The sequence below is a fragment of the Rhododendron vialii genome, chromosome 7a (genome assembly GCF_030253575.1).
Source record: "Rhododendron vialii isolate Sample 1 chromosome 7a, ASM3025357v1".
Lineage (NCBI taxonomy): Eukaryota > Viridiplantae > Streptophyta > Magnoliopsida > Ericales > Ericaceae > Rhododendron > Rhododendron vialii.
Window position 1 is genome coordinate 38,988,199 of NC_080563.1, and position 25,563 is coordinate 39,013,761.

General features: G+C 42.0%; 2 protein-coding genes and 1 long non-coding RNA gene across 3 annotated transcripts; 2 read left to right on the forward strand and 1 right to left on the reverse strand.

Annotated features, from left to right (window-relative positions):
* The first annotated feature begins 227 nt into the window (after positions 1-227).
* On the forward strand, positions 228-3,408 carry LOC131333969 (uncharacterized). The gene is made up of 3 exons (XM_058368819.1): positions 228-971; positions 1,404-1,589; positions 2,886-3,408. Exons 1-3 carry the CDS (start codon positions 474-476, stop codon positions 3,168-3,170), a joined length of 969 nt encoding a protein of 322 aa, XP_058224802.1. The 5' UTR covers positions 228-473; the 3' UTR covers positions 3,171-3,408.
* Positions 3,409-6,999: 3,591 nt separating this feature from the next.
* Positions 7,000-25,497, reverse strand: LOC131333910 (uncharacterized). The gene is made up of 4 exons (XR_009201964.1): positions 25,291-25,497; positions 24,168-24,260; positions 14,856-15,593; positions 7,000-7,293 (listed from the first exon to the last, which is right to left on the reverse strand). It is a non-coding gene; the product is annotated as an uncharacterized LOC131333910 (long non-coding RNA).
* LOC131333908 (multiple organellar RNA editing factor 8, chloroplastic/mitochondrial-like) lies at positions 19,561-19,896 on the forward strand. The gene is made up of 2 exons (XM_058368722.1): positions 19,561-19,644; positions 19,722-19,896. The coding sequence occupies exons 1-2, from the start codon at positions 19,563-19,565 to the stop codon at positions 19,865-19,867; spliced, it is 228 nt and encodes a 75-aa protein (XP_058224705.1). The 5' UTR covers positions 19,561-19,562; the 3' UTR covers positions 19,868-19,896.
* Positions 25,498-25,563: the final 66 nt, after the last annotated feature.

Sequence of the window (25,563 nt, forward strand, 5' to 3'; positions counted from 1 at the left end):
TTGGCTCAGATCTAGTCTAAGCACATAAAAATATGAACCGTCCATTACTCAAATTAAGATTCAAGCTATCAATTGACAAGATAAATGACCGAATCGACCGCTCGGCACCGCTGCTAAACACTCTCGCTTGGAAGCATCCCCGGGTATTATTAGCCTTAATTTTTTTGACTTTTTGAGTTAAGGAAGTTTCTAAAGTACAGTCAAAGTGTGTGCGCGTGGCACTTCTTCTTAGTTGTATCCTCGTGATTCCCAACTGTAAAGCAGCTGTCATCAGCTCCCCCATTCCATTCCTTCCCTCACGTAGTCTCCGCATCTTTACCCCTGTCGGTCTCAAACAACAGTCTACTCTACTCCATTCCACCACCGCCACCCCACCACCAAATCAAAACCTCAAACACCGCCACTCTATCACTCCTCAGAGACAGAGCAAAAACCCACATTAGGAGAGAGAGAACCCAGAAAAAATTTTAAAAATGCACATCCACGCCAAGACCGATTCAGAGGTGACAAGCCTGGCCACCTCCTCGCCCCCGAGATCCCCGCGCCGCCAACACTACTACGTCCAGAGCCCCTCGCGCGACTCGCACGACGGCGAGAAGGCCACCACGTCATTCCACTCCACCCCCATCATCAGCCCCGCCGGGTCCCCCCCGCACTCCCACTCCTCCGTCGGCCGCCACTCCCGCGAGTCCTCCTCCAGCCGATTCTCCGGCTCCCTCAAGCCTGGGTCCCGCAAGATTTCCCCCAACGACGCTGTCTCCGGCGGGAGACGGAAGGGGGAGAGGAAGGAGTGGAAGGATTTCGACGTGATCGAGGAGGAAGGGCTCTTGGATGATGAGGAGGCGAGGAGAGGCGGCCGGAGGCGGTGCTATTTGCTGGCTTTTGTTGTTGGGTTCTTTGTGCTGTTCTCTCTGTTTTCTCTCATCTTGTGGGGCGCTAGTAAGCCGCAAAAACCGAAGATCACCGTGAAGGTTTGATGTTCTAACTAGCATTGTTACGGATACAGATGTTTGACGATAATTGTCTGATCTGCAAAATGTGAGATTATAAAAATGAATTTTGGTTCAAAAAAATTCGAACCTTTTTTCTCAAGTTTCTAGATATGAACGAGTTTTTTATAATTTGGAAAAAAAAAGTTTAAATTTTTTCGAGTGAAATTATGTTTCTTTTGAAGTCTTTGTTTTAAGGACCGGATAGCGTATCTGAAATCATTCGATACATATGAGTTCCGCACGATATCTGCGTACATTTGCATTTGGATTGGACAATCATGGGTGGCTCCGGGATCTGTGTCGGGACGTCTGTGTTAAAGTCTCATAATAATTCGTGACTTTTGCGCGTTTTGAATGTAAATTGAGTCGATCATGACCTGATTGTGTGATGAAGTTGATTCAATTTTGCAGAGCATTACATTCGAGAATCTCCTGGTTCAGGCCGGTTCGGATTTCACGGGGGTGGCAACTGAAATGATCACGATGAACTCGACGGTGAAACTCAACTTCCGCAACACGGCTACGTTTTTCGGGGTTCATGTTTCATCAACACCTGTGGATCTGTCATATGATCAGATTACAATCGGATCTGGAACGGTAAGTCCCAATCTCATCTCGACAATTAATATCTCAATTAAGTGTTTTAGGATTATTATTCATCGGTTTCTTTATTTAAATTTGTTTAATTTGCATAGTTTTTGCCTTGTGTATTTAAGGATTACAATGCGTAGACATGATCAATATCTAGGGATTTTGGGTTATTGTAATGACCATTGAGGTCCGCTCAAATATAAAAAAATAAGTTAACCATTCATGTCTACATGCATCAAACCGCTTAGAATGCAATTCTGTTCAGAGTTGTGTTTGTAGACGTTTTGTTATTCATAACCCCTAATGTGAACTTGTGGTTTATCTGGAAAAATCCTAAACTAAGGTCTCATAGTCAAGGCTTTTGTAGCCGGGGTCGATTTGCCCCAATTTAAGTCATGTGAAAGGTTGCGGATTTGAGACCTATATGGGACGATTGAGGTGATCTCCGTCCCCTTTTTCTTAGATCAAGGCTAACGTTTGTTTGGCAAGTAAAATTACGTCAAACAAAATGATGTTAACAATCATACTAGCCATTAGTGATGTCCGATTACGTGTCTATTCCTATCCGATCAACTCGAATTAGGCTATTCCGATCAATATAGCTAGAGATGGAGGTCCCCCTCATTCCCCCTTGTGCCTATTCCCCTGTTCCGTGTGATCTCCTCAAGCTAGGTATTGTATGGTAGAAAAAAACGATTCATATATTTCTTTCTACAATACTATACTATCAAATCGGATTGAATATTGCCGATTCTAGTGGAATCCTAATTTTATGTGATAAAATTAATCAATTCGGATAGGGATACAAAAGAATAGTCCATTTTTTGCTCATTGCAATGATAGTATTTTCATCTTCAAAAAAATAATAACTTGCATTAGACATTACAATGAACTGTACAAGATGATACATTTCAGATCATAGGTGACCCTAAAATTCGGGCAATACAAACAGTGGCGGAACCACACTATGGCAAGCGGGGTCACGCGACCCCGCTGAGTTCCAAAATACCCCTAGAACAAGTATAGTTTTGAGGAGTATTTCGCAATTTTGCCCCAAAAGATAATATTTTTGCCCTGAAAATTCCAAAAAATTATGTGTAGTAGATATTTGACCCCACTGCAACCAAATTCTGGGTCCGCCCCTGAATTATACAAAGGCATTACAGTGCCCTTCAAATCCCAATTTCAGGGGTGTAAAGGTGAAATCATCGTACGCAGATGTGGTGCTTGAACAATAATCCTATCTCAGTCCGACGCAATTCTAATCCTTGTAACTCTAATATGTGAAACTGGGAATTGCAGATAAAGAAGTTTTACCAATCAAGGAAAAGCCAAAGATTGGTATCTGTCTCAGTGATGGGAAAAATGATTCCTCTGTACGGGAGCGGAGCGAGTTTGAGCAGTTCGTCGGGGATGACAACGTTGCCGGTGCCAGTAAAACTGAACTTCGTTGTTCAATCGAGAGGAAACGTTCTGGGTAAATTGGTCAGTCCAAAGTTCCACAAGGAGATCGAGTGCTCCATCAATTACGACCAGAAAAAGCTCAACGTTCCGATTTCTCTCAAGGATTCATGCACATACGATTAGCGAATACAGTTTTATTTGACGAACTGTCTCCTTTATTTCTTCAGTGAATAAAGAGTTCCATTCCCTGGTGTGTGGGAAAACAGGATGGATTTTGGTAGTGCCTTTTTGTGAGCCATTAGCTCCCCCAGAAACCATAGAGTGATAAATGTATTTTCTTGCTTAACACTGTAATTCATTTAATAGTTCATTACCTTATTTACAAGAAGAAACCAGCTTTGATTTCGCTATTTGGTTAAAACATTTTTCTGATGACAATATACGTTTCGCTATGGCGGCCAAATATTTCAAATCTTGAAGTCACTGGATGTTGTGTCTGGTGTTAAGGTGCGCGTAAGTTGGCTCGGAAATTCAATTAATTTAAAAACAAAAAAACAAAAGTGGTGTAGAGATTGTATAAAATAAAATAAAATAAAAGTAGAGAGAAGTGGAGTATATAGATTGTTGTAAAAACGCTTAATTACATCCATTATTTCTAACACAACCGGCTTAACAAAAATCTCTAATATGTGAAACCGGGAATTGCAGATAAAGAAGTTATACAGTACCAATCAAGGAAAAGCCAAAAATTCTCTTCTTTTCTATTCCTTTCCGCAATTTTCAAACAAAGCATTAAACAGTCCTTGAGCACCTCAAGGCTCAAGCCTTTGATTACTTCATGTAAGCCCAACACAAAGCATTAAACATACAATCGATTTGCCACATTAGCATATGAGCTCCACTTTCGTTTACTTGCTCAATTAGGACATGGAGGAACTGTTGGGACCGTGAGGGACACCATGAACACAATCCACGCAATGATTTCAGAGAAAAACTCCCTTTGATTATATATTCACACAATATACAATAAAGATGAAAAAACTCTTCATGAACCACACGCCGGTTCCTCTCCGGGAGGCCACAGACCGGCCCCCCCACGCTCGCCTCACCCTCTCCCTCACATTATGTCACACACTAACCCTAATAGGGTTTACAACTATATATAAGGGACTCCAAGGGTAAATACGCTCAACACCCAACACTAAGGGTGTTACACAAAATAACCCCACCACTATGGGTGGACCCCAACAATCACCCCCTCCACCCAGAGTGGGCAATTGTTGCATCTGTCCAGCCTCTCTAGCAAAGCGCCTGTGTCACTCCAAGTCTAGCTGCCAGCACCCCCTCACCGAAGTACTCCTGCCTGACTGAATGTCTCCTTGCAAGACTAGATCTTCCGAGGCTAAACCTGCAGCGCTGTCCGGCTGCAATACCGACATCTCAGCCAATATTTAGCACCCCCTCAATAGAGTGCTCGCACCCCCTTGACCGAAGTGCCCACATCCTTACCAGGATGCAATCTGTGACTTCATCTCTCCTTCTCATGCGGCCGCATACCATAGAGAGAATTCAATCACAAAATCCACAAAGGAAGAGATCCCAGCGATGCATCGTCTGGTCTCCATCTCCATCCCTCTGTCCAGAGCTCCCGTGAACATCTCCCAAACAACCAGTTGCCCGCCGTCTGCAGACTATTCCACACACAATCTGATTCAGTAACCGACACTCCTGTACATCTTAGGTCATGACTCCTCATACTCCAGTGCCCTTCCTGTGTGTCTCCGCAACTATTGCTTCATCTGTTCACTGTCACAAAAAACTCATACTACTTGTCTAGTACCAAACATCAGCTCTATCTGTCTGTACTCTCCATAAGCATGTATCAGCTGCCCATCATCATCCTCATGCAGTCCGAATCACAACTGCAACTCCCGATGATAGGTCTTCATCACATCTGCCACTCCCAGTGCATCCAACCACTCTCAGTCATTTCTCTCGGGTCTTCTCCTGCCACTCGGTTCATCCTCGTTCCACTCCAGGCTTTTCCTTGCAACCTTTGATCTCCGATTTGTCGTCCCTAATAAGTGCCTGTGTCATTACCAGACGAGCTCTCCAGCACCCCCCAAACTGGGATGCAACACTCGAAAGAATGTATCCTTACTCACTAGGTCTCCCACGACTGATCACGACCTCCCATGGCCGTCCGGAACCAATCCCTATGTTGCCCCAAGCCTCCTCACAACCCGAATTGTCTCTAAACTTCTGATTCCTGCTGACTGGACTGCCACGACATCATTGACTGGATGACGTGGACAGTTGATCGATGACGTGGCAGCCTCCAATGGACCCCCATTTGATGACGTGGCACTGCCACGTGTTCGCTGACATGGCGCTGCTGACTGGGCACTGAGTCAGCTTTGACCGCCCATGTGGCGTTGACCACACACGCCTGGCGTGTGCCAGCGTGTGCCAGCCAACTCCTGCCCGTGCAGCTCACGCGCTGCGTAGATCTGACTCGCGACCACGCGCCGCTGCTTCTGGCCGTGCGTGCGGCTTACTGCGGTGGACCCCGGCGACCACTCGACCGTCCCCGAGCTTGTCTCGACGAGACAAACACAGCCTCGTGCTCCAATCTTGCATCCGACCACTCCTTGTATGGGCCGCCCTTCAACCGCACCTCCGCCAACTCGCCGCCGCCTTCGACCGGCCATTGCCGCTATCTCCGAGCTCTTCCGGCGACGTGCTACCCCAATCCGTGATCGTCTCCTCAAGCTGAACACAACCCAATGCTCAAAACTTGTCTTTGATCATCCATGACCTCGGGCTTTTCAAAACAGCTTCTCTGCCCGTTGCCGACTCCGCCCACTGCAATCGAATGACCCGTGCGACCTCCTCGGGTGACAAAACATGAGGTTTGTGAGCAACTTTTTTTTAGAAATCGAACCCGTGGTTTTTTCGGTAACCCTCTTCTTCAACCCCGCTCTGATACCAATTGTTGGGACCGTGAGGGACACCATGAACACAATCCACGCAATGATTTCAGAGAAAAACTCCCTTTGATTATATATTCACACAATATACAATAAAGATGAAAAAACTCTTCATGAACCACACGCCGGTTCCTCTCCGGGAGGCCACAGACCGGCCCCCCCACGCTCGCCTCACCCTCTCCCTCACATTATGTCACACACTAACCCTAATAGGGTTTACAACTATATATAAGGGACTCCAAGGGTAAATACGCTCAACACCCAACACTAAGGGTGTTACACAAAATAACCCCACCACTATGGGTGGACCCCAACAGGAACAACCTATTTGACTTCTTTCTTCCGCCGTTGACCCATGATCAATGGCTGGACCGTGTTCTTATCTTTAGGCCCGCCCACTACCAACCTCGGGTTTTGGTATTTTAATTTATGCACTACCTAGTATTTATGTATTTGAATTGCCATGTCTTAGAATTGCTATAACGAGCCAATGTGTTTTGGACAAAGAGTAGTCTTGCGGGGAACGGGGTTTGGTGGTGGCTCTCCAAGAGTAGTCTTGCTGGGTGAGTTGCAAGGGGTTGAGGTGGGAAGAAAGCTGCTCGTGGATGGTGCCTGGAACAAAGACTCTTGGGAAGGTGCTGTAGCTTGGTGTTCGGTTAATAATAAGGGCCGAGTGAGGCCCGAAATGAGGGGAGGTAAGAGGTTTTTGCGAGTTCGGCCTTGATGGCGGAGGCCTTAGCTGTTTTGGTATGCTCTATGCTGGGCGTTTGATAGTGGGTGGTCGTCGGTTGATGTCTGTTCGGACTGCTTAGTTCTCGTGCATGGCTTTCACAAATTAATGGTTTGCATGCTTTGGTTGGAAGCATTTTGGCTGATATTAGCTATTTGGCTTGTAATTTTAATCATATTGTAATTTCTAAGGTTGTAAGGACTGAGGTTAGAGCAGCTCATGCTTCCAAACTTTCTTTTCATGCTCAAACATTCTATCATTAAAACATTTATATTTAATATTACATCATAAATAAAAAATGAGAGTTAAATAACATTAAAAAAAAAAAAACACATCATAAGTTCACACAAAGTGTACGTCATAAGTTTACTGGCAATATCAACATTATAAGTTTATGAAGTCTATCAATTCACAAAGGGAGCTTAAGTTTTTTTTTTTTTTGATCCGCACAAAGGGAGCTTAAGTTCAAACGTTCATCATCCATCAAAGAGCGCAAACAGAGCGCCTGCAGATAAATACATCACCCATATGCACACAACCCTTTGAACATCATCCTCGTTCTCAAAGATCGAACTCCAACAACAAACTGCAATTCCAACAAAAGAAAAGGGGATCAATTTATCAATTGCCGACCCTGGTCAACTGTGCCCAACAACATTTAATAAAAGCAAACTTAGCGAAATTGTAAGACAGAAAAGCAAAATCAAAAGGATATACAAACTTGAAACTTAAGTTTGGTAAAAGGATTCCTAACCACTGGGCTCTCTCGTAACTGTCCAGTGTCCACCAAGCCCTCTCATTAATATGCAATACAGGTGTTGGGTTACTGTCCACCAAGCCTTAAAAAGTCAAGACAAAGTTGCTTCATTGTTGCCAATGCGTCGTGGGGTTCCAAAAATGGAAAAGCACAATCCACACCCCACGATGAAAGACCAGCAAAAAAGCTACACGATGATAAGACCCAAAAGTGGCCACACCTGACAGACCTCAAACGCGGCTTCACGTGATGGGAGATGTTAAGGAAATAGAGTCCTACATTGCTTGGGAGTGGAATAGGTGATCACTTAATAACATTTGGGACCTCTTCACTCATTGCCAATTGGTTTTGAGATGGATATAAAGTTTCTACAGGGGTGTATCGTTGGCTGCCTCCTAGCGCCCAATGATGCCTAACACGTGCCTAAGTGCGTGTGCCGGATTATGCCATGTGCCATGCCAAGTGCCCCAAGTCCATATGTGTCAGCACCCCAGTGCTCATGTCAGCAGCGCGTACGCAACTAACACTGTGCTATGTTGAGATCCATGCACTTTTTGCTGCAAAATCTATGCACAAAATGATCACAAATAGATTGTAATACGTTGTAGTTGGTCCCTACTCCCTGCTTATTTCCTTGTATCTCGGTCAATTATGACTCCTCAAGCAGGGGGAATGTTTCCTCCTGTCAGAAAGGAAATGGCTCAGAATGCTATATTATTGGAGGGATAGTAACCAGCAGTTGTTCTACAAGTTGGTAGGTGCCTAGGCCTGAGCCGCCTAGAGATTTAGTCGGTTTTGTAGCACCGGAATGTTGACGGTGCTTCTGCTAGCACTGGTCCATAGCAGCACTCCGTAATGAGCTTGCAACTCTTCGGCAGGGCATGCAGGATATGAATAGCCGTAATACTATGTTGACACGTGCCGTTGTTGCAACAAGGAATGGCAACGGGGGCGGAGGCAACTCTAATGGGCATGCAGTGGTGACATTCAATGAACCCTGTGCTTATGGAGGTGCCCGTGATGCCAAAGAGTTGGAGTACTCACTTAGGGACAAGGGAGAATGCTCAAGGTCTGATAGCCAGTTCCGGCGACAACGATGAAGAGGAGACTTGTTACAGACGTTCTGGTCCAAGAGTGGGGCCTTCCACACGGAAAATGCCATGAAGAGGCAGACACCTAAGCCAGAAGCTGCAAAGGCAAGGTTGCTGCCTGAAAATTTGAAGCATGCTACATGAGCATATCCGATCTTGGACGTGTTTTGCTTCAGAATAGGCATCTTGTGGCCTATAAGAGTCGAAAGCTTAGTGATGAAGCGGAGGTACACAGCCCATGAGAAGGAGTTGGTTGTGATCCATTGCTTCATGTCTGGACTCTGGAGGCATTACCTGTTGGGCCAAAGGTTTCTGGTGAATAAAGACAACACAGTGGTGAGACACTTCTTGTCACAACCTGAGCTCAACGCGAGGCAAGCAAGGATGTGGCCTTTAGAGTATAAGGCCAGTGTCACCAATCATGTTACTGATGAGCTAAGCTAGAGGGTTGCGCTTGACTCATGCCAACGTGTTTCCACACCAACATGTTGAATGCTTGAGTGCATCCATGCCAATCTTGACAAGGAACCTATGACGCAAAACGTCATGAACCTTGTCGACGAGGGAAAGACTCATCATTCCTGCATACAAGACGGCTTGCTTGTGTCAAAGGGCAATCGATTCTTTTTATCTAAGGCCAGCGGCTTAAAGAAGGCACTATTGACAACGCACGATGTGGACGTGAACAAACCTTAACTCTCTTGGAGCAATGGTATTAATGGCCCTAGACGCATGATGATCTTACGTGCCAACCAGATAAGCCAGAGCATCCTAAGCAAGGAGGGTTCCTTGAGCCTCTATCTATTCCATCAAGGCCGTGGGAGAGTATATCTTTAGACTTTATCACTAATTTGCCCAAGGTTGGGGAGATTGGAGCAATTCTTTCTACCATCGATAAAATTCTCCAAGAATGCTACTTTTGTGTCTGCGCCTAAGTAATTTTCAGTGCTCTTCAAGCATATTGTCAAATATTGGGGCATACCAAAGTGTACTGTTAACGTCCGGGACACACTCTTTACCGGTGCCTTTAAGGGGACACCCCTGCCATGTCCCCTTAAAAATTAACTTAAATAACTTGACACACCACGTGGCATGGCGTGGCGTGTTGGACATGTATGTAGCCGTGTCTCCATGTAGGACACAATGATACCTCGACCTCTAAAGGTGTCGGTGCTACATAGTGAAAATGATGAGAAAGGAAGAGAAATTGTAATCTTTATAATTCCACTTTCAAATGGGGGGTTTGTTATTTATCCATTGGTTTCACACCATTTCTCATGGTGAGATTTAGCGGGAAACCTTTGTTCTTTCCTTTTCATCATTTCCTTCAATTCTAAGGGGTTGTAAGGGTGTTTTTTCAATTGTTTGGTTCTTCACATCCGCCATCTGCCACCAAGTGGTGTCACAACTTTATTGATCCTCTCCCTTGAGTGGTGGTTGTTACCCTCTTCGCCAACAAGAAGAAGCACTTATTAGTCGCTGATCCGACAGGGAGACCCATCATTCCCGTTGTTGGTTCCCACAACACCACTGTTCCATCAACATCACCATCTCACACCCCCCTAAATGCCACCACCACCTTCCCTCAAACAAGACGTGTTAAAGGCTGTGAACAACTAACTAGCTTCCTTTCCCCATGAACTCCTCAATCCTAGAAGGAAGTTGACTTTCTTGCCTCACGTTGCCGCTTCCTCGTCCGCTCATCTCAAAAAACCTGTAGACTCTAACCCTTAGAATCACTTCATTCATGGGTTTAAAAAGATTAAAAAGATTGTTTGGAGACTGGAGAGAGAAAAAGAGATGCTTCACCCTCACAAAGGTTAGGCAATTTCTGCAAGGAAAGACAACAACCAAACCCCAATCGCATTGGTCTCAACCTTGTAAAACTCAATTCATTAATCAACTCTGTTCCAAATGAAAGATTACATCCCAATTTATAATCTATGGAAAAGACTTCTCTAATTCCTAGAAGTCTAAAATGAAATGAACCTAATTAATGAACACATTTGACAAGATATTGAATGAACCTAGATATAAATGCATGCATTGAACCTACTAACATGTGTTTAATGCATCAAGATGAATACTAATGCAAGTACTAGATTCGTGGATGACCCTTGATCTATCAACCATTCTGCGATCCATGCTGCTCTTGATTAGAATCTCTGCAATTACCAAAATATCCTCATGTAGCAAAAAAAAAATTTCTTTGGTTATCCTCATCAATGTTAATGATTTTGTCACCTTATTTTGATTATGCCAGTGTAAGAGGTTCAGACGTAATGGTTTTAATCAGATGCTGAATTCAGCACAAAGATTGAGTTTTACCATTCCCTTGGTTAGCTATTGTTTTTTCTTTCCTTTTCAGGTCACTCGGCTACTGGTCGGTTTATGGTTGGGTATTTTCGATTGGCTATTTCTTGTTCAGTCCAGAAATAAATAGCTCCTCACTGAAAGAAAACCGCAGATCTGGGGATTCTGGGTAGATGATGAACGGGGAACGCGAACAGGAGCTTTTGGAGGGGTAAGAATATTACAGAGAGGGAAGAAATGTTTATGCCAAATGCTGTCGGTTGTGCCCAATCTGGATGTGAGTATGAGGAGTGGGAAGAGAACCTGTGGTTGCCCTCTGGGAATATGGTGGTTACTACGATGACTAAGAACCACAAGAGGTGGGGGAAGAGAAAGCTCAGGGCACCCAGAGAGAGAGAGATGGCAGTAGAGCATAGGTGTGTTAGGTGTGCCTTCACTGTGTATTGAATGCTTGAATTCAATGAGAGTTAATTTCTGTTTGTATAGGGCATAAGATCCTTGGAGAAGGAAGCGTGCCTCTCCTCGTTAATGTGCAATAGAGTACGGATTCCTCATTGAGTGTTATAATCAGAACCGAAGTTTTGTATCATGTAACTCTTAGAGACAGTCAGGTGATATATGGAGACCTGTACCACGTCCAAGTGGTACGTATGATACAAGCTCCCAAGTGTCAGCTTGTCAGCCGGGATGCTACAGAGATCTTCACACGTCAAATGACTTTGGTGAGCCTCTCTAGGGCCGGTCAAGCTATATCTCGCCTCTTGGAGGTCAGCCTTGACAATCCCTTTACTCTAACCTCCAAACCGCATTCCTTCTTAGGTCCCCAGTAAGGTACCTAGGCCCTGCTCCCGGCCTAGGATAACGTGAAGAGTTGTGGTGAGGTGAAAAGTCGTCGTGAGGTATTGTGAGCTCGTAAAGCTTTGGGAGGCAAGTGATGTAAATCCTTAGTGAGGTCGCCTCTTTATGTGGTATGTGACCCTGAGGATGGGTTTCAGTAGGTGGCGGTCATGGTGGCCGCCTTAATAGCTGAGGGATGAAGGATCCTCCTATGGCCTCTTAGAGGTGGAGGACCTCCATATACCCATACTAGACCTTTTACGTATATCTCTCTGTGCCGCTTGAGGAGTCTTTGAGTGCTCAAAAGAGACTTCCATCTTGAGAAGTTCGTGAGAGAAAAGAGGAAGAAAAGAATGAGGGATTTGAGTTTTTTGGAAGAGTGAAAGGAGAGAGAAGGAAGTAGTTCCGGGTAGCGGGCTGAGCTATGGCCAAGAGAGAGAAAGAGGGGGTGGTGGGTTTATCGATAATTGTGTAGCTTTTAGACGTTACACAATACAACTGTACAAGCGCAAAGCGTACAATGGATATGGAAAAAACAGAAAAAGAGGTTAAATTTAGCATTTGGAATCCACGCAAACATAAATTTGTTGACAGTAAAAGAAACATGAATTGACTACATATGCATACGAAATTTACATATGCTCATTAAACATCAGTTGGTTTGGGTTATTCGGACTGCAAAATCATCAGACCCGTGGTCCAAACCGAAAACTAAGTTTTTGTGACTTGTAACCCCGATTTCAACCGAAGTAATGGACATAACTATCCGCAACTCGACAAATCAGTTCGGGTTGGCCGGCTTGACCAGATCCTTGCTCAGACCTAGTTAGTGCATAACTGGCTAGTGATGATCAGGAAGGCACTTTGATGGTTAAGTCCTTTGTTGGAGAAGATAAAGTGCAGAGCGTTGATGTGAGTATATGCGGCGTACCTCTTAGGGTTAGGCCCCCTTTACCTTCTATATGACTCATTGACTTAACCCCCAAGTCACCTTGTGCTGGGGACATGCCCTAACCTCTCGCCATTAAGTCACGATGACGTGCCCAATCCCATATAGTTACGCGGCTTATGCCGAAGTGTCCAAGCAACACGTCCTGGCGATGTGGGTGATGTCATGGCTGACATACAGTCCCAAGGCGGTTATTATGTTGACGTGATCCAAGGATTTGTCCACAACATACATGGGTCTTCTAACTGTTGTTCAGGTCGGAGTTGATTCGGCCCAAGGAGGTTCTGTCCGGATCATAAAATGGGGAGGTACGTGCATGGGTGGTCTGAAGGCACTTGCCCGCCACATGCAGTTTGGCCCACACCTACAAGCCAGTTAGACCCGTGGACCGTCAGGCCTAAGCTGGCCAGGCCGGTTCAGCCCACTACAGGTTTCTTTTCTTTTGGTTGGTAATAGGTACAAGACATTCGCCGTCCTGCATCACCTGATTATCATAACCTAAAGGCATCAACTTATGAAACAAAACAAGTCTGAGACTACATCAAGGACGACAAACTCCCAAATATATCCCCAGTTGACACCGACACGCCTAAGTGGAACATGAATATGCCGGGGACATGAACAATTATCAAATTTTAAGAACGGGACACTTTGCTAAACAACGGGAACACACGTCTCTCAAGTTAGAGACGGATGGGACATGACTGAGGTGAATTGGATAATTCTAAAATTTTAGGAGTTATTTCTTGTTGGTTGTGATCTCTCTATGTTGGTATCTCTACTTTGTAATGCTTCATTGAAGTTTCCAATTTTTTTGATGTGTTTGTCATTTCTATTGATTATCTAACAATGTTATCTTCTTTGTTCGGTTGTGGATACAAAATCCACAAAAAAATATTTTCATTGTCCTATCCAGGCCGTGTCCTATTTTTTTGATATTGCCATGTCTTGTGTCTATGTCCGCATGCTTAGGTCATAGCATAAAGCTACACAATAATTTCTGAAGTTGTTTTACGCTATCAAGATTGAACATGAAGAGAATGCTTACTTAAGATGCTCCAGCGTAGTACAAACAAATAATTTAATCAGCGGTTTAGCTAAGAAATAGCGTCACTCAACTACCCCCTATGTTGACTTGGTTTCTGTAGATGCCAAAAGCACAAGCCATGTGGTAATGTCGTGTTTTCTATCCATATCGTACAAGCAGTAAGCCAATGAGTATTTAGTTTCCGTTCCAACTGTTGGATTGGCCCCCGAGAAGAGACATAATTATGCACTCTCTGGCCAGTCCTCAGAACTCTGGGGCCCAAAAAGAAAACCTAAAGTGGCAACTTGACATTATTAACAAATAAAAATAAATAGAAAAATGCACAACAAGAACTCAAATGGATAAAAAATATGGCGTTGTTATTCCAACAAATATTGAACTAGCACCAACAAGCATCACTTTGACACCGATTTCCCCTTCTCGCAATTTTTTTTTGGCAAAAGTACTAATTACGCTTGCATACCCAAACTTATTTGGAACACTCTAAGCAAAATTATTAATATAGTGTACCCTACTATTTTTTTTGCTATTTGAGCTAATTTTATTCTACCAGGACCATATATTCACATATATTCAATTTCTACCACCCAATCAAATTCGAAATGGGAACCAAACTTTATAAACATTTAAGAACACTATAAAGAACCAAAAAAAATTGGGTGTGGTAAGGACTTAAGTTATTACATGAGTAAGTCAATTCCATTATTTTGGGCCCTTCATCATGAAAATAGTTTTGGCTTCTGGCTTGGTATTTAGAACTGTACCTAGATTGGTTTCAGTAAAGTTAAAATCAAAGTAATTAGGGCCCGTCGTGTGATTGAGCTCAAAAAAAAAAAAAAAAAAAAGAGCTTTGTTCAAAGTCTATAACTTGGTTGGGGCATCTTTTTGGGTCACAATCTAGAGGTCCAAAAGCAGCAGCTTTGTCTCCATGCTCCCAGGACTGGCTCACAATGTAATGAAACAATGATTGGCTTTGGCCCCGTGTGGCAAACACCTCAACATCACTACAAAAACTACACACACAGACATCCAAAAACCAAAAAAAGCGGCTAAAAAAGGAGGTAACTCACATAGGCAATAAATAGAACTCAGTATTGAAGTTTGAAACTAAGTTACAAGAAAAACAAGCCTTATCAAAGGTAATCAGTGATACCTCCAAAGATGGCTCCACCAAGACTGAATCAGTTCTTCACCTCTTGATGAACCTTGCAATATAAGCAAGCTTCTCCCTTGACATATATTTTGCCGCATTCTGCACTATTACTTTTGTTCGGTTCTTCTTTACTTGAACATCCACTTTTGCAGAATACTGAGAACCAGAGATGGATTTTGCAATTTGATCTGCATTATTTGACTTCTCCATAGAGGATAAAACACCGGTTTTGAGAAAAAAAATTGAAGAAAAGTTGTTCTCGGTGTTCTATAGGCGTAACGGTCCTGTAACGGGGTGTAACGGCCATTACGCAATATGTAATGGCCGATACGCATGTAATTTTTTGCAAAGCTATTATTTTCACTAGTAACGGGATCAGGCCTTAAAATACCTGTTACGTAACGGCCGTTCATTAAAACCCTGCTGTCCACCAAGCCCTCTCTCTCATTACTATGTAACATGGGTGTTGGGTTACTGTCCACCAAGCCTTGGAGCCACAACAAAGTTGATTCATTGTTGCCAGTGCGTCATGGGGTTCCAAAATGGAAAAGCGCAAGGTGTATCTCTGGCCGCCTCCTAGCGCCCAATGATGCCTTAAAATGTGCCTAAGTGCGCGTGCCAGATTATGCCAAGTGCCCCAAATCCATATGTGTCAGCACCCCAGTGCCCATGTCAGCAGCGCGTCCGCAACTTCAACACCATGCTATGTTGAGATGCATGCACTTTTTGCCGGAAAACCTATGGAACAAATGATCACAAGTAGATTGTAATACGTTGTAGTTGGCCCCTAGCTTATTTCCTTGTATCTCGGTCAATTATGACTCCTCAAGCAAGGGGGATGTTCCCTCCTGTCAGAAAGGAAATGGCTCAGAATGCTATTATTGGAGGGATAGTAACCAGCAGTTGTTCTAAAAGTTGGAAGTCGCCTAGGCCCGAGGCGCATAGAGATTTAACCAGTTTTGTAGCACCGGAATGATGACAGTGCTTCTGCTAGCACTGGTCCATAGCAGCACTCCGTAATGAGCTTGCAACTCTTCAGCAGCGCATGGAGGCTATGAATAGCCGTAATACTGTGTTGACATGAGCCATTGTTGCCGTTGTTGCAACAAGGAATGGCAATGGGGGCGAAGGCAACTGTAATGGGCATGCGGCGAGGACATTCAATGAACCCTGTGCTTATGGAAGTGCCCGTGATGCCAAAGAGTTGGAGCTCTCTCTTTTTTATATGGAGAACTATTTCATAGCTGTCAAGGCTGAGGAGGGACAAAAGGTGTCAATGGCTACCAGGTACTTGACGGGGGATGCCAAGTTATGGTGAACAAAATATGATGAGACTAGACCGTGGGCTATGTACTATTGACGCTTGGGAGGACCTCAAGCATGAGCTCCAAGGCATGTTCTTTCCTGAGATTTGGAGTACAATGCCCATCATGCATCGCATGATCTTAGGCACACCGGCACAATCAGAGACTCTAGGAAAGCATTCTAAGAACTAATGCTTGATATCAAAGACATGCCATAGAAGGGCAAGCTGTTCTTTTCCTCAAAGGCTGCAAGCCATGGCCCCATCTTGAGTTGAACTGGTTGCGGATGCAAGACTTGAACGGAGCCATTGGAGCTGCAGCGTGTCTTGTTGACTATGCCACTGAACCACAGAAGCAAAAGGACAAGGAGTCGTCCAGAAAAAAAGGGGGATGGGGCAAGCCACAAGGACATAGCAACCCAAGAGAGGGGAAGCTGAAGGAGCTAGTCCGAACGGGGGACATAAGAACAACAGCAAGCACACAGGGAAGCACTATCATAAGGAGTCCAAGTCTAGGGGCGGTCTACTCTCTTGCTAGCTATGTCAAGGGCGGTGGGTCCCTCAAAATTCTCCCAAAACGTACAAAAAGTGAAGAAAAAAAGGAATAAATTACAAAATTTTCCCTCAATGTGTCACATCCATCCTCTATTTTGGAGGATTGGAGATGCCCTTAATTAGGGTTTTGTTGGGTTGTGAAGGGCAATTTAATGCTGTCAAATGAATAAAAACAAAAATGTGAGTACCATTGTATAAAAGTGCAATGATAAAATAGTTTCTCTATTTTCAAAAAGTATTTTTTTATGAGTGACAATTTTGACATTCTACTTCTCACCACACATCGTTGCGGAATTCTCACATTTAGTCTCGAGCCCCACAAAAAATGTGTGGTTAATTAAATAATTTTGAGAAATGATTTTGCCATTTTCCTTTTTACCCAATGGCACTGCCCTTTTGTCCTTAAATTGGATGAATTTATTAAATTACCCTTCAACGCAATAAATTTTCACAAAATGCATGAACTATTTTGTAAATTTATACACTACTCCCTCCATCTCAAATTCTTGGTCCTCTTTCACTATTTGTGTCACTCAAACAATTGATTATATCTTTTAATTTATAATATATAGATTTTGTTTGATAGATCTCCAATAATTTTATTAAACAAAGTTTTTGAAATCGTAAAAGATATTATAGATTGTGAGATATAGACAATTGTTTGAGATTAACAAAAAGTGAAAGATGAATAGAATTTGGGACGAAAGAAATTCAAGACAAAAAGGAAAGTGTCATTGGTAAAAATGGGGTTGCAAAATCCTTTCCCATAATTTTTCATGTTTCGGTATTTGTCCTCTCCCTCCTTCCTCTCTGTCTTCTCTTTCTCTCTCCTCTACTCTCCAACATAAATGACATGTTTGCAGCTCCCTTTCTCTCTCTTGCGAAAAAAATTACAGTGCCAAGCGGGTACCACGTGGTGCCCGCTCGCGCATCCGAGATATTTTATTTTTGAACGGCTCAAATTTGGAGAGAAAAGGAACGAGAAAGTGTTGGGGTGAAAAGAGAGAGGATTTCAATAGCCATCCAAAAGTGTATCGGACGGCTCGGATGCACCGAGCGGGTAACACGTGGGATATACCCGCTCTGCACTGAAAAATCAAGGGAGGGTGTTTTACGTAGTGCAATCCTTAAATTGTTTAAATGGAGTGCCCAAAAAAAAAAAAGAGGGAGAGAGAGTTTGTTATCCGAATTTTTTCGTACAAATCTGAGTGGATAGGGACAAAAAGCGTCCAATGCAAATGCTCTAGAGGTTACGACTGCGCGCTGTTTTTCGTTTCAGACAAGGTAGTGAAAATGGGACGGGGACTCAGAGCTCTCTCTCCCACTCTTCTTGTCCTTTCAGAAATTAGGATAAAACTATGATGCAGTTTTGTTGAGCCCTAACCTCCTCCTTCACTACCTTAAAACATGTTCTCTCTCTCTTTCTCCCTCCTCTACCGCTAACACTCTTGAGTGCACTACGTTGCATCGGCCACCGAGGTCCCGCGCTACGCCGGGCGATGTCTTTCATCCCTGGTACCATCACCATTCAGCCTCTGTCCAGGTATATATATATATACATTCCAACTTTTTTTGATCAGGTATATGTATCCATCCCAACTTCTTTTTATCGCATTTTCCATTTAGGCTCCAGTTTGTTTGGATACTTATTTTCCCTTGTTTGGTTGGACAAAAAATTGAAAAACATATTTAACAGAAAAATATTTTTCACAATCCAGCTGAAAATGATTTCCTTTCAAAACATTGGTAAGTTGTTTTACGGCACCAGCAAGCGAACGGATTCCTCCACTCAACTGAGGTGTCCATTGCTTTCACTCGATCAGATTGATTTGTATTTTCCGTTGTGTATTTGTGTGGCCTTTATCAAATGTAAACCAAACACCAAAAATTAAATTTGGGGAAAATAACTTTTGTAAAAATGTTTTACAATCGTAAAGATTTTACATCAAAACAAACGGAGCCTTACTGAAAGTTGGAAAAAAACAACTTCCGGCGTCCGCCAAAGGTCGATTACTCTATAGTTAGAATCGAACGTAGAAATACACAGCTATGGAAAACTTCGAAGAATGGGATGGTGAAATTTAGCTATGATGAATTTCTAGGATTTAAAAGCCTACATTTCTATTTGAAGCAGGCCCAAACTTGCAAGTTCATGGTCTAAACTGCAGGAATGCTTTGTTCAATCCCGTTCCTTCTGCCCATACCCGAAGCCCAGACTCGATTCGGGGGGCACCACGCCCAGAAAGCACCACCACCCCCAGACTGAATTCCAGCGGCTCAACTCGACCCTAGCCACCGTGCCGCCTCCATACATGCCACCTCCCGGTTGTGATTTTCGGCACTTGCTTGTTGTGATGCATGGGCCTGTAGGCGAACTCATCAGAGACGAGATCATCGACAGCTTCATTAAAACACTTGCAAAGTTTCTTGGGAGCTTCGAATTTAGCTCTTTCTTCCTCTCTTTTAGTATACTCTCTTTCAATTCAATCTTTCCATCATACGATGTCTCAATTAATGAAAGTAGTGCTCGAAACAACTCCATTACACCCATACTTGTGTTAACGAATCAGCTAATACTCGGCCTTGCCTTTTGCTAGGAAAATCATGATAATTAAGAAATTGCCTTTCTAAGATCCTTTAGAGAATTTTAATGTTCTTTATTATATACGTTTTGTTTCTTTATTTGTGAAAATTCTACAAGAACAAGAGGTGATATGTGCCTCTTTTTTTCCTTTCATAAATCTATTGGTTGCTATTGCTGAGTATTTATCTATTGTCCTGATTTTTTCCCCCGTGGTTTCTTTTCAATTTATTATACTATTTCTGGGTATTTCTATTTTCAAGCAAGGATGAGTATATACTCGGTCTCCACTAGACACGAATATGCTTTTGGAGCCGAAGTTGAGGAATTTTACGCAATTGCAATGAAAGGTATTTCTTGATGCATGTTTTGGTTTTATTTCGCATTTGATATCAAGTTTGAAACATATCTTCTTAATGTTCTACAGAATTGCCAGAAGTCCGTTGGGTCATTCCTGATGCCTATGTAGATGTTGAGAATGAGCTCTATGGAGGTATGAGACATTGTGTTTCATGTATTAAAAAAAGATACATGTACATATGTATCTTTGAAGCTCTATGCGTGAATGTTTGATTACTTTGCTATCTAATATGTTCTTTTAGTTGTGGCAGACGAGCCCTACATTAATGGACAGGCTCCATTAATGAAGGGCTCGTCTGCCACAATTAAAAGAACATATTAGATAGCAAAGTAATAAGCATTCACGCAGACAGCTTCAAAGATACACATGTACAGGTATCTTTTTTTAATACATGAAACACAATGTCTCGTACCTCCATAGAGCTCATCCTCAACGTCTACATAGGCATTAGAAATGACCCAATGGACTCCTGGCTATTCTGTAGAACATTAAGAAGATACGTTTCAAACTAGATATCAAATGCAAAACAAAACCAAAACATACATCCAGAAATACCTTTCATTGCAATTGCATAAGATTCCTCAACTTCGGTTCCAAAAGCATAGTAGTGTCTAGTGGAGACCGAGTATATACTTATCCTCACTTTCTCCTCACTGGAAAATAGAAATACACAGAAATAGTACAATAAACTGAAAAAAAACAAGGGGGAAAAAATCAAAACAATAGATAAATACTTGGTAATAGCAACCAACGGATTTATGAAAGGAAAAAAGGAAAAAGAGGGGTACATACCTCCTCTTGTTCTTGAGGAATTTCAAGAAATAAAGAAACAAAACGTATATAATAAAGAACATTAAAATACTCTAAAGGATCTTAGAAAGGCAATTTCTTAATTATCATGATTTTCCTAGCAAAAGGCAAGGCTGAGTATTAGCTGATTCGTTAACACAAGTATGGGTGTGTAATGGAGTTGTTTCAAGCACTTCTTTCATTAATTGAGACATTGTATGATGGAAAGATTGAATTGAAGGAGAGTATACTAAAAGAGAGGAAGAAAGAGCTGAATTCAAACATCCCAAGAACCTTTGCAAGTGTTTTAATGAAGCTGTCGATGATCTCGTCTCTGGTGAAGTCGCCTACAGGCCCATGCATCACAACAAGCCAGTGCCGAAAATCACAACTGGGAGGTGGCACGAACGGAGGCGGCACGATGGTTAAGGTCGAGTTGAGCTGCTAGAATTCAGCTTGGGGGTGGTGGTGCTTCCTGGCCGTGGTGGTACCTCCCGAATCGAGTCCGGGCTTCGGGTATGGGCAGAAGGAACAGGATTAAAATAAGCATTCCTACAGTTTAGACCTTGAACTTGCAAGTTTGGGCCTGCTTCAAATAGAAATGTAGGCTTTTAAATCCTAGAAATTCATCATAACTAAAGTTCACCATCCCATTCTTTGAAGTTTACCATAGCTGTGTTTTTCTACGCTCGATTCTAACTACAGAGTAATCGACCTTTGGCGGACGCCGGAAGTTTTTTTTTTTTCCAATCTTTCAGTAAGGCTCTGTTTGTTTCGATGTAAAACCTTTACGATTGTAAAACATTTTTACAAAAGTTATTTTCCCTAAATTTAATTTTTGGTGTTTGGTTTACATTTGATAAAGGCCACACAAATACACAACAGAAAATACAAATCAATCTGATCGAGTGAAAGCAGTGGACACCTCAATTGGGTGAGGGAATCCATTCGCTCACCGGCGCCGTAAAACAACTTACCAATGTGTTGAAAGGAAATCATTTTCAGATAGATCGTGAAAAAATATTTTTCCGTAAAAAATGTTTTCCAATTTTTTATCCAATCAAACAAGGGAAAATAAGTATCCAAATAAACTGAAGCCTAAATGGAAAATGTGATCCAAAAAAAGTTAGGATGGATACATATACCTTATAAAAAAAGTTGGGATGGATATATATATATATATACTTGGACAGAGGCTGAACGGTGGTGGTACCAGGGATGAAAGACATCACCCGGCGTAGCCCGGGACCTCGGTGGCCGATGCAACGTAGTGCACTCAGGAGTGTCATCGCATAGTTAGCAGTAGAGGATGGAGAAATAGAGAGAGAACAGGTTTTAAGGTAATGAAGGAGGAGGTTAGGGCTGAACAAAACTGCAGCATAGTCTTATCCTAATCTCTAAAAGAACAGGAAGAGTGGGAGAGAGAGCTCTGAGTCCCCGTCCCATTTTCACTACCTTGTCCGAAACAAAAAAGCAGCATGCAGTCCTCAGCCCGCAGTACTAACCTCCAAGAAACCTACGCAAACAGAGCATTTGCATTGGACGGAAAAAATTTCAGTGCCGAGCAGGTACCATGTGGTGCCTGCTCGCGCATCCAAGTCGTCCATTGCGTGTTTGAACGGCTCAAATTTGGAGAAAGAAAAAGGAGAGAGAAAGTGTTGGGGTGAGAAGAGAAAGAGGGTTTCAATCCGAGCTGTCCAAAAATGTATTGGACGATTCGGATGCGCTGAGCGGGTACCACATAGGATATACCCGCTCGGCACTGAAAAATCAATCGCAATGGATGCTTTTTGTCCCTTATCCACTCAGATTTGTACAGAAAAATTCAGATAACTCTCTCTCTCTATTTTTGGCACTCCATTTGAACAATTTAAGGGTTGCACTACATAAAACACCCTCCCTCGATTTGAGGGCCATAGCTGGCTGTGAAGAGCTTCCTAGCGGAGGGGGAAAGAGAGAGAGAGAGAGAGAGAGAGAGAATGGCAGGGCTTTCCTAGTGCAAGAGAGAGAAAGGGAGGCTACAAACATGTCATTTATGTCAGAGAGAAGATGAGAGAGAGAAGACAAAGAGAGAAAGGAGGGAGAGGACAAATACCAAAAGAGGAAAAATTATGGGAAACGATTTTGCCACCCCATTTTTACCCTCTCCTTTTTGTCTTGTATTTCTTCCATCCCAAATTCTTAGTCATCTTTCACTTTTTGTTACACTCAAACAAATATCTATATCTCACAATATATAATATCTTTTACGATTTCAAAAACTTTGTTCAATAAAATTATTGGAGATCTATCAAACAAAATTCATATTTGATATAAAATATATTATAAATTAAAAGATATAACCAATTGTTTGAGTGACACAAATAGTGAAAGAGGGCCAAGAATTTGAGACACAAGGCGTAGTGTATAAATTTACAAAATAGTTCATACGTTTTGTGAAAATTTATTGCGTTGAAGGGTAATTTAGTAAATTCATCCAACTAAACGACAAAAGGGTAATGCCATTGGGTAAAAAGGAAAGTGGCAAAATCATTTCTCAAAATTATTCAATTAACCACACATTTTTTGCGGGGCTCGAGACTAAATGTGAGAATTCCACAACAATGTGTGGTGAGAAGTAGAATGTCAAAATCATCACTCATAAAAATACTTTTTGAAAATAGAGAAACGATTTTATCATTGCACTTTTATACAATGGTACTCACATTTTTGTCTTTATTCATATGACAGCATTAAATTGCCCTTCACATGACAAAAGTGACTCAAGAAACAATGGTAATTAAATAATTTTACATGAATAAAAGACCAAAAAAAAAGTGACAATAAATAAAAAGGGATTGTTAAAATTATTTCCCTTAAAATATCCACAATGCTACGTATACAAAGATTCAACCAAAACACTTACTCACATGGGGCGGGACACACGTGTTCCAATTGTGGGTTCCACACCAATTCAAGAGTGTTGTGATTGGATACCTTGTAGGGAAAATTAGTCATAAGAATGAAACAATAGTTTTCATTCAGGGGAACAACGCTTTTAAAATGGTTTTCAGTGCAGGTCCTTCAACTTTTTGAGTTTTTAAGCCATAAGGCCAAAACATGTTTAGGCACTTTCATAGAATTTTAGGGTGCACTTTCCTGTTATAGGATTTTAGTGGTTTATGCACTTTCATATGGTACCCTAGCCGTTTTAGGCACTTTTATATATAGGGTACCCTAGGATTTTAGGCACTTTCATAAAGTATCCTAGCCTCCTAGAGTTTTAAGCACTGTCATAGACACATTTGTCCTTTTGTTTGATTGCAAAATGTGTTTGTCATTTTGCTCAAAAAATATATATGTGAGAGTGTACACCTCTTTATTGAAATAAAACATCCAAACGGGCCACGTTTTCTTCTCTACCTAACAACTTTCTCTCTCTTTTTTTTGTGAAAACCTAACAACTTTCTCTAACACAATTTCTTGGCATCACTTGTAACATTTGTTCTGACATATAACAGATAATTTTTTTAGAGTCTCAAATGCAGATGCCCTTGTTGTTAATTCTGAAAAACTATCTATACTTTTGCGAGGAAAAAATTTGTTTGAATCCCTCTTAAGATCATAAGATTTTTCTTTTCGTTTTAGGCATTGACAATTACGTTTCGTAATATGATGTAGTATTAAAAGATTGATTGTGAGCAATTCTGTGTTAACGATTCAAAGTCCCAGTCGGCACAGTACCTTCCATAATTGTTGCCCTACAGCCCTGAGACTGGGACCAATTCCTACAGTCCCTTCCACAATCATTTCACACGCTTGTGCATGCAGATGAGCCTGCCCAAAACATCTTACATTACCCAAAAAAATTGTAAAAATATTATCAACAAAATTATCATATAGATAATTTCGATCATGTATCAACCTATATGATTACAAAAATTAATCGTAAATAATTGCAGTACTTGCCTAGAGTATGCATCGATTTCTATTTCCAAAAAAGATATAGAACCTAGTGTTCCATCTCTAAGCCAAAATAATAACTTAAAATTGCGCTCAACTCACTTTCGTGATGTAAAAAATGCATTTACAATGTGTACCAATGATTCGAAACATGTGTTCTGAAACCTAATTCTCTTTGGGAATTAGCCTAACTTCTAACATAGCTCCAAATCCATCCACAATATCTCTACACAACAATAGAATGCCAAACCAAGGAAAGCATAATTACCTGTACTAGGCAAATGTATTTACTAAAAATAGAAGAAAGCTCTCTCCTACGTGCCTTATTCCCAATACAGTTAATTTTTTTCTCATTTTCTACACTCTATAGGATACCAAACTTTCTCTCTTCCTAAAATTTTTACATTTTAATGTTAAATCATATATCTACAAGGGATAGATATGATTAAACAAGACAAAAAAAAAATCGTTGCTTTCGTGCATAGCACGGGTACCACGCTTGTTTGTATCCATATACAACAATCAAACCCAAGGAAAAAGTAATTGGCCACCGAATTAGCATTTCCCTGAAAACATAAGGTCATATGCATACAACAAAAGAATGTCCAAACTCCAACGCATACCAAAGCGAGCCTTGTGTCCCAATCAATTGGGGTCAGCTAAGAGAATCACATTTTCTATGGAACTTTGTCTAGGACTACCTATTCACGGAAGAGTCTAATCCTTTTTACAGCCGATCCCAAGCCCGGATAAAGGAGAAAGAGCTGTGTGTTAGGCAGTTGACAACACATTAAAGCCCCGGTTTTTTTTTTTTTAAAGGATCACAAATAAAAGCCCCGTTGGATATCTATGACATGAATCCTAAATTCCTAATATGAATAAACGAAACGCATAACAATAATACCTGAGCCGAAATCTCCTCAGCAGCAAACTGCCGCCCCACGGCCGGGCACTCCAGCTTCACGTTCCCGTTCTCGTCCCTCACCAACGTGAACGTTTCGGTGGCGGCGGATTGTTCGAGAGGTTGGAGAAGATAAGAGAGAGAAGGGTTTTAGGAGAGAGAGAGTAAAGGGTTAAGTGGTGCCACGCGGACGATTCTAGAAAGATCTTTTGGGCTGAGCCTTTTTGGATGACCTGGAATCCGTTTTTCGTTTGGGTCATGAATCGGTTTGTTTGT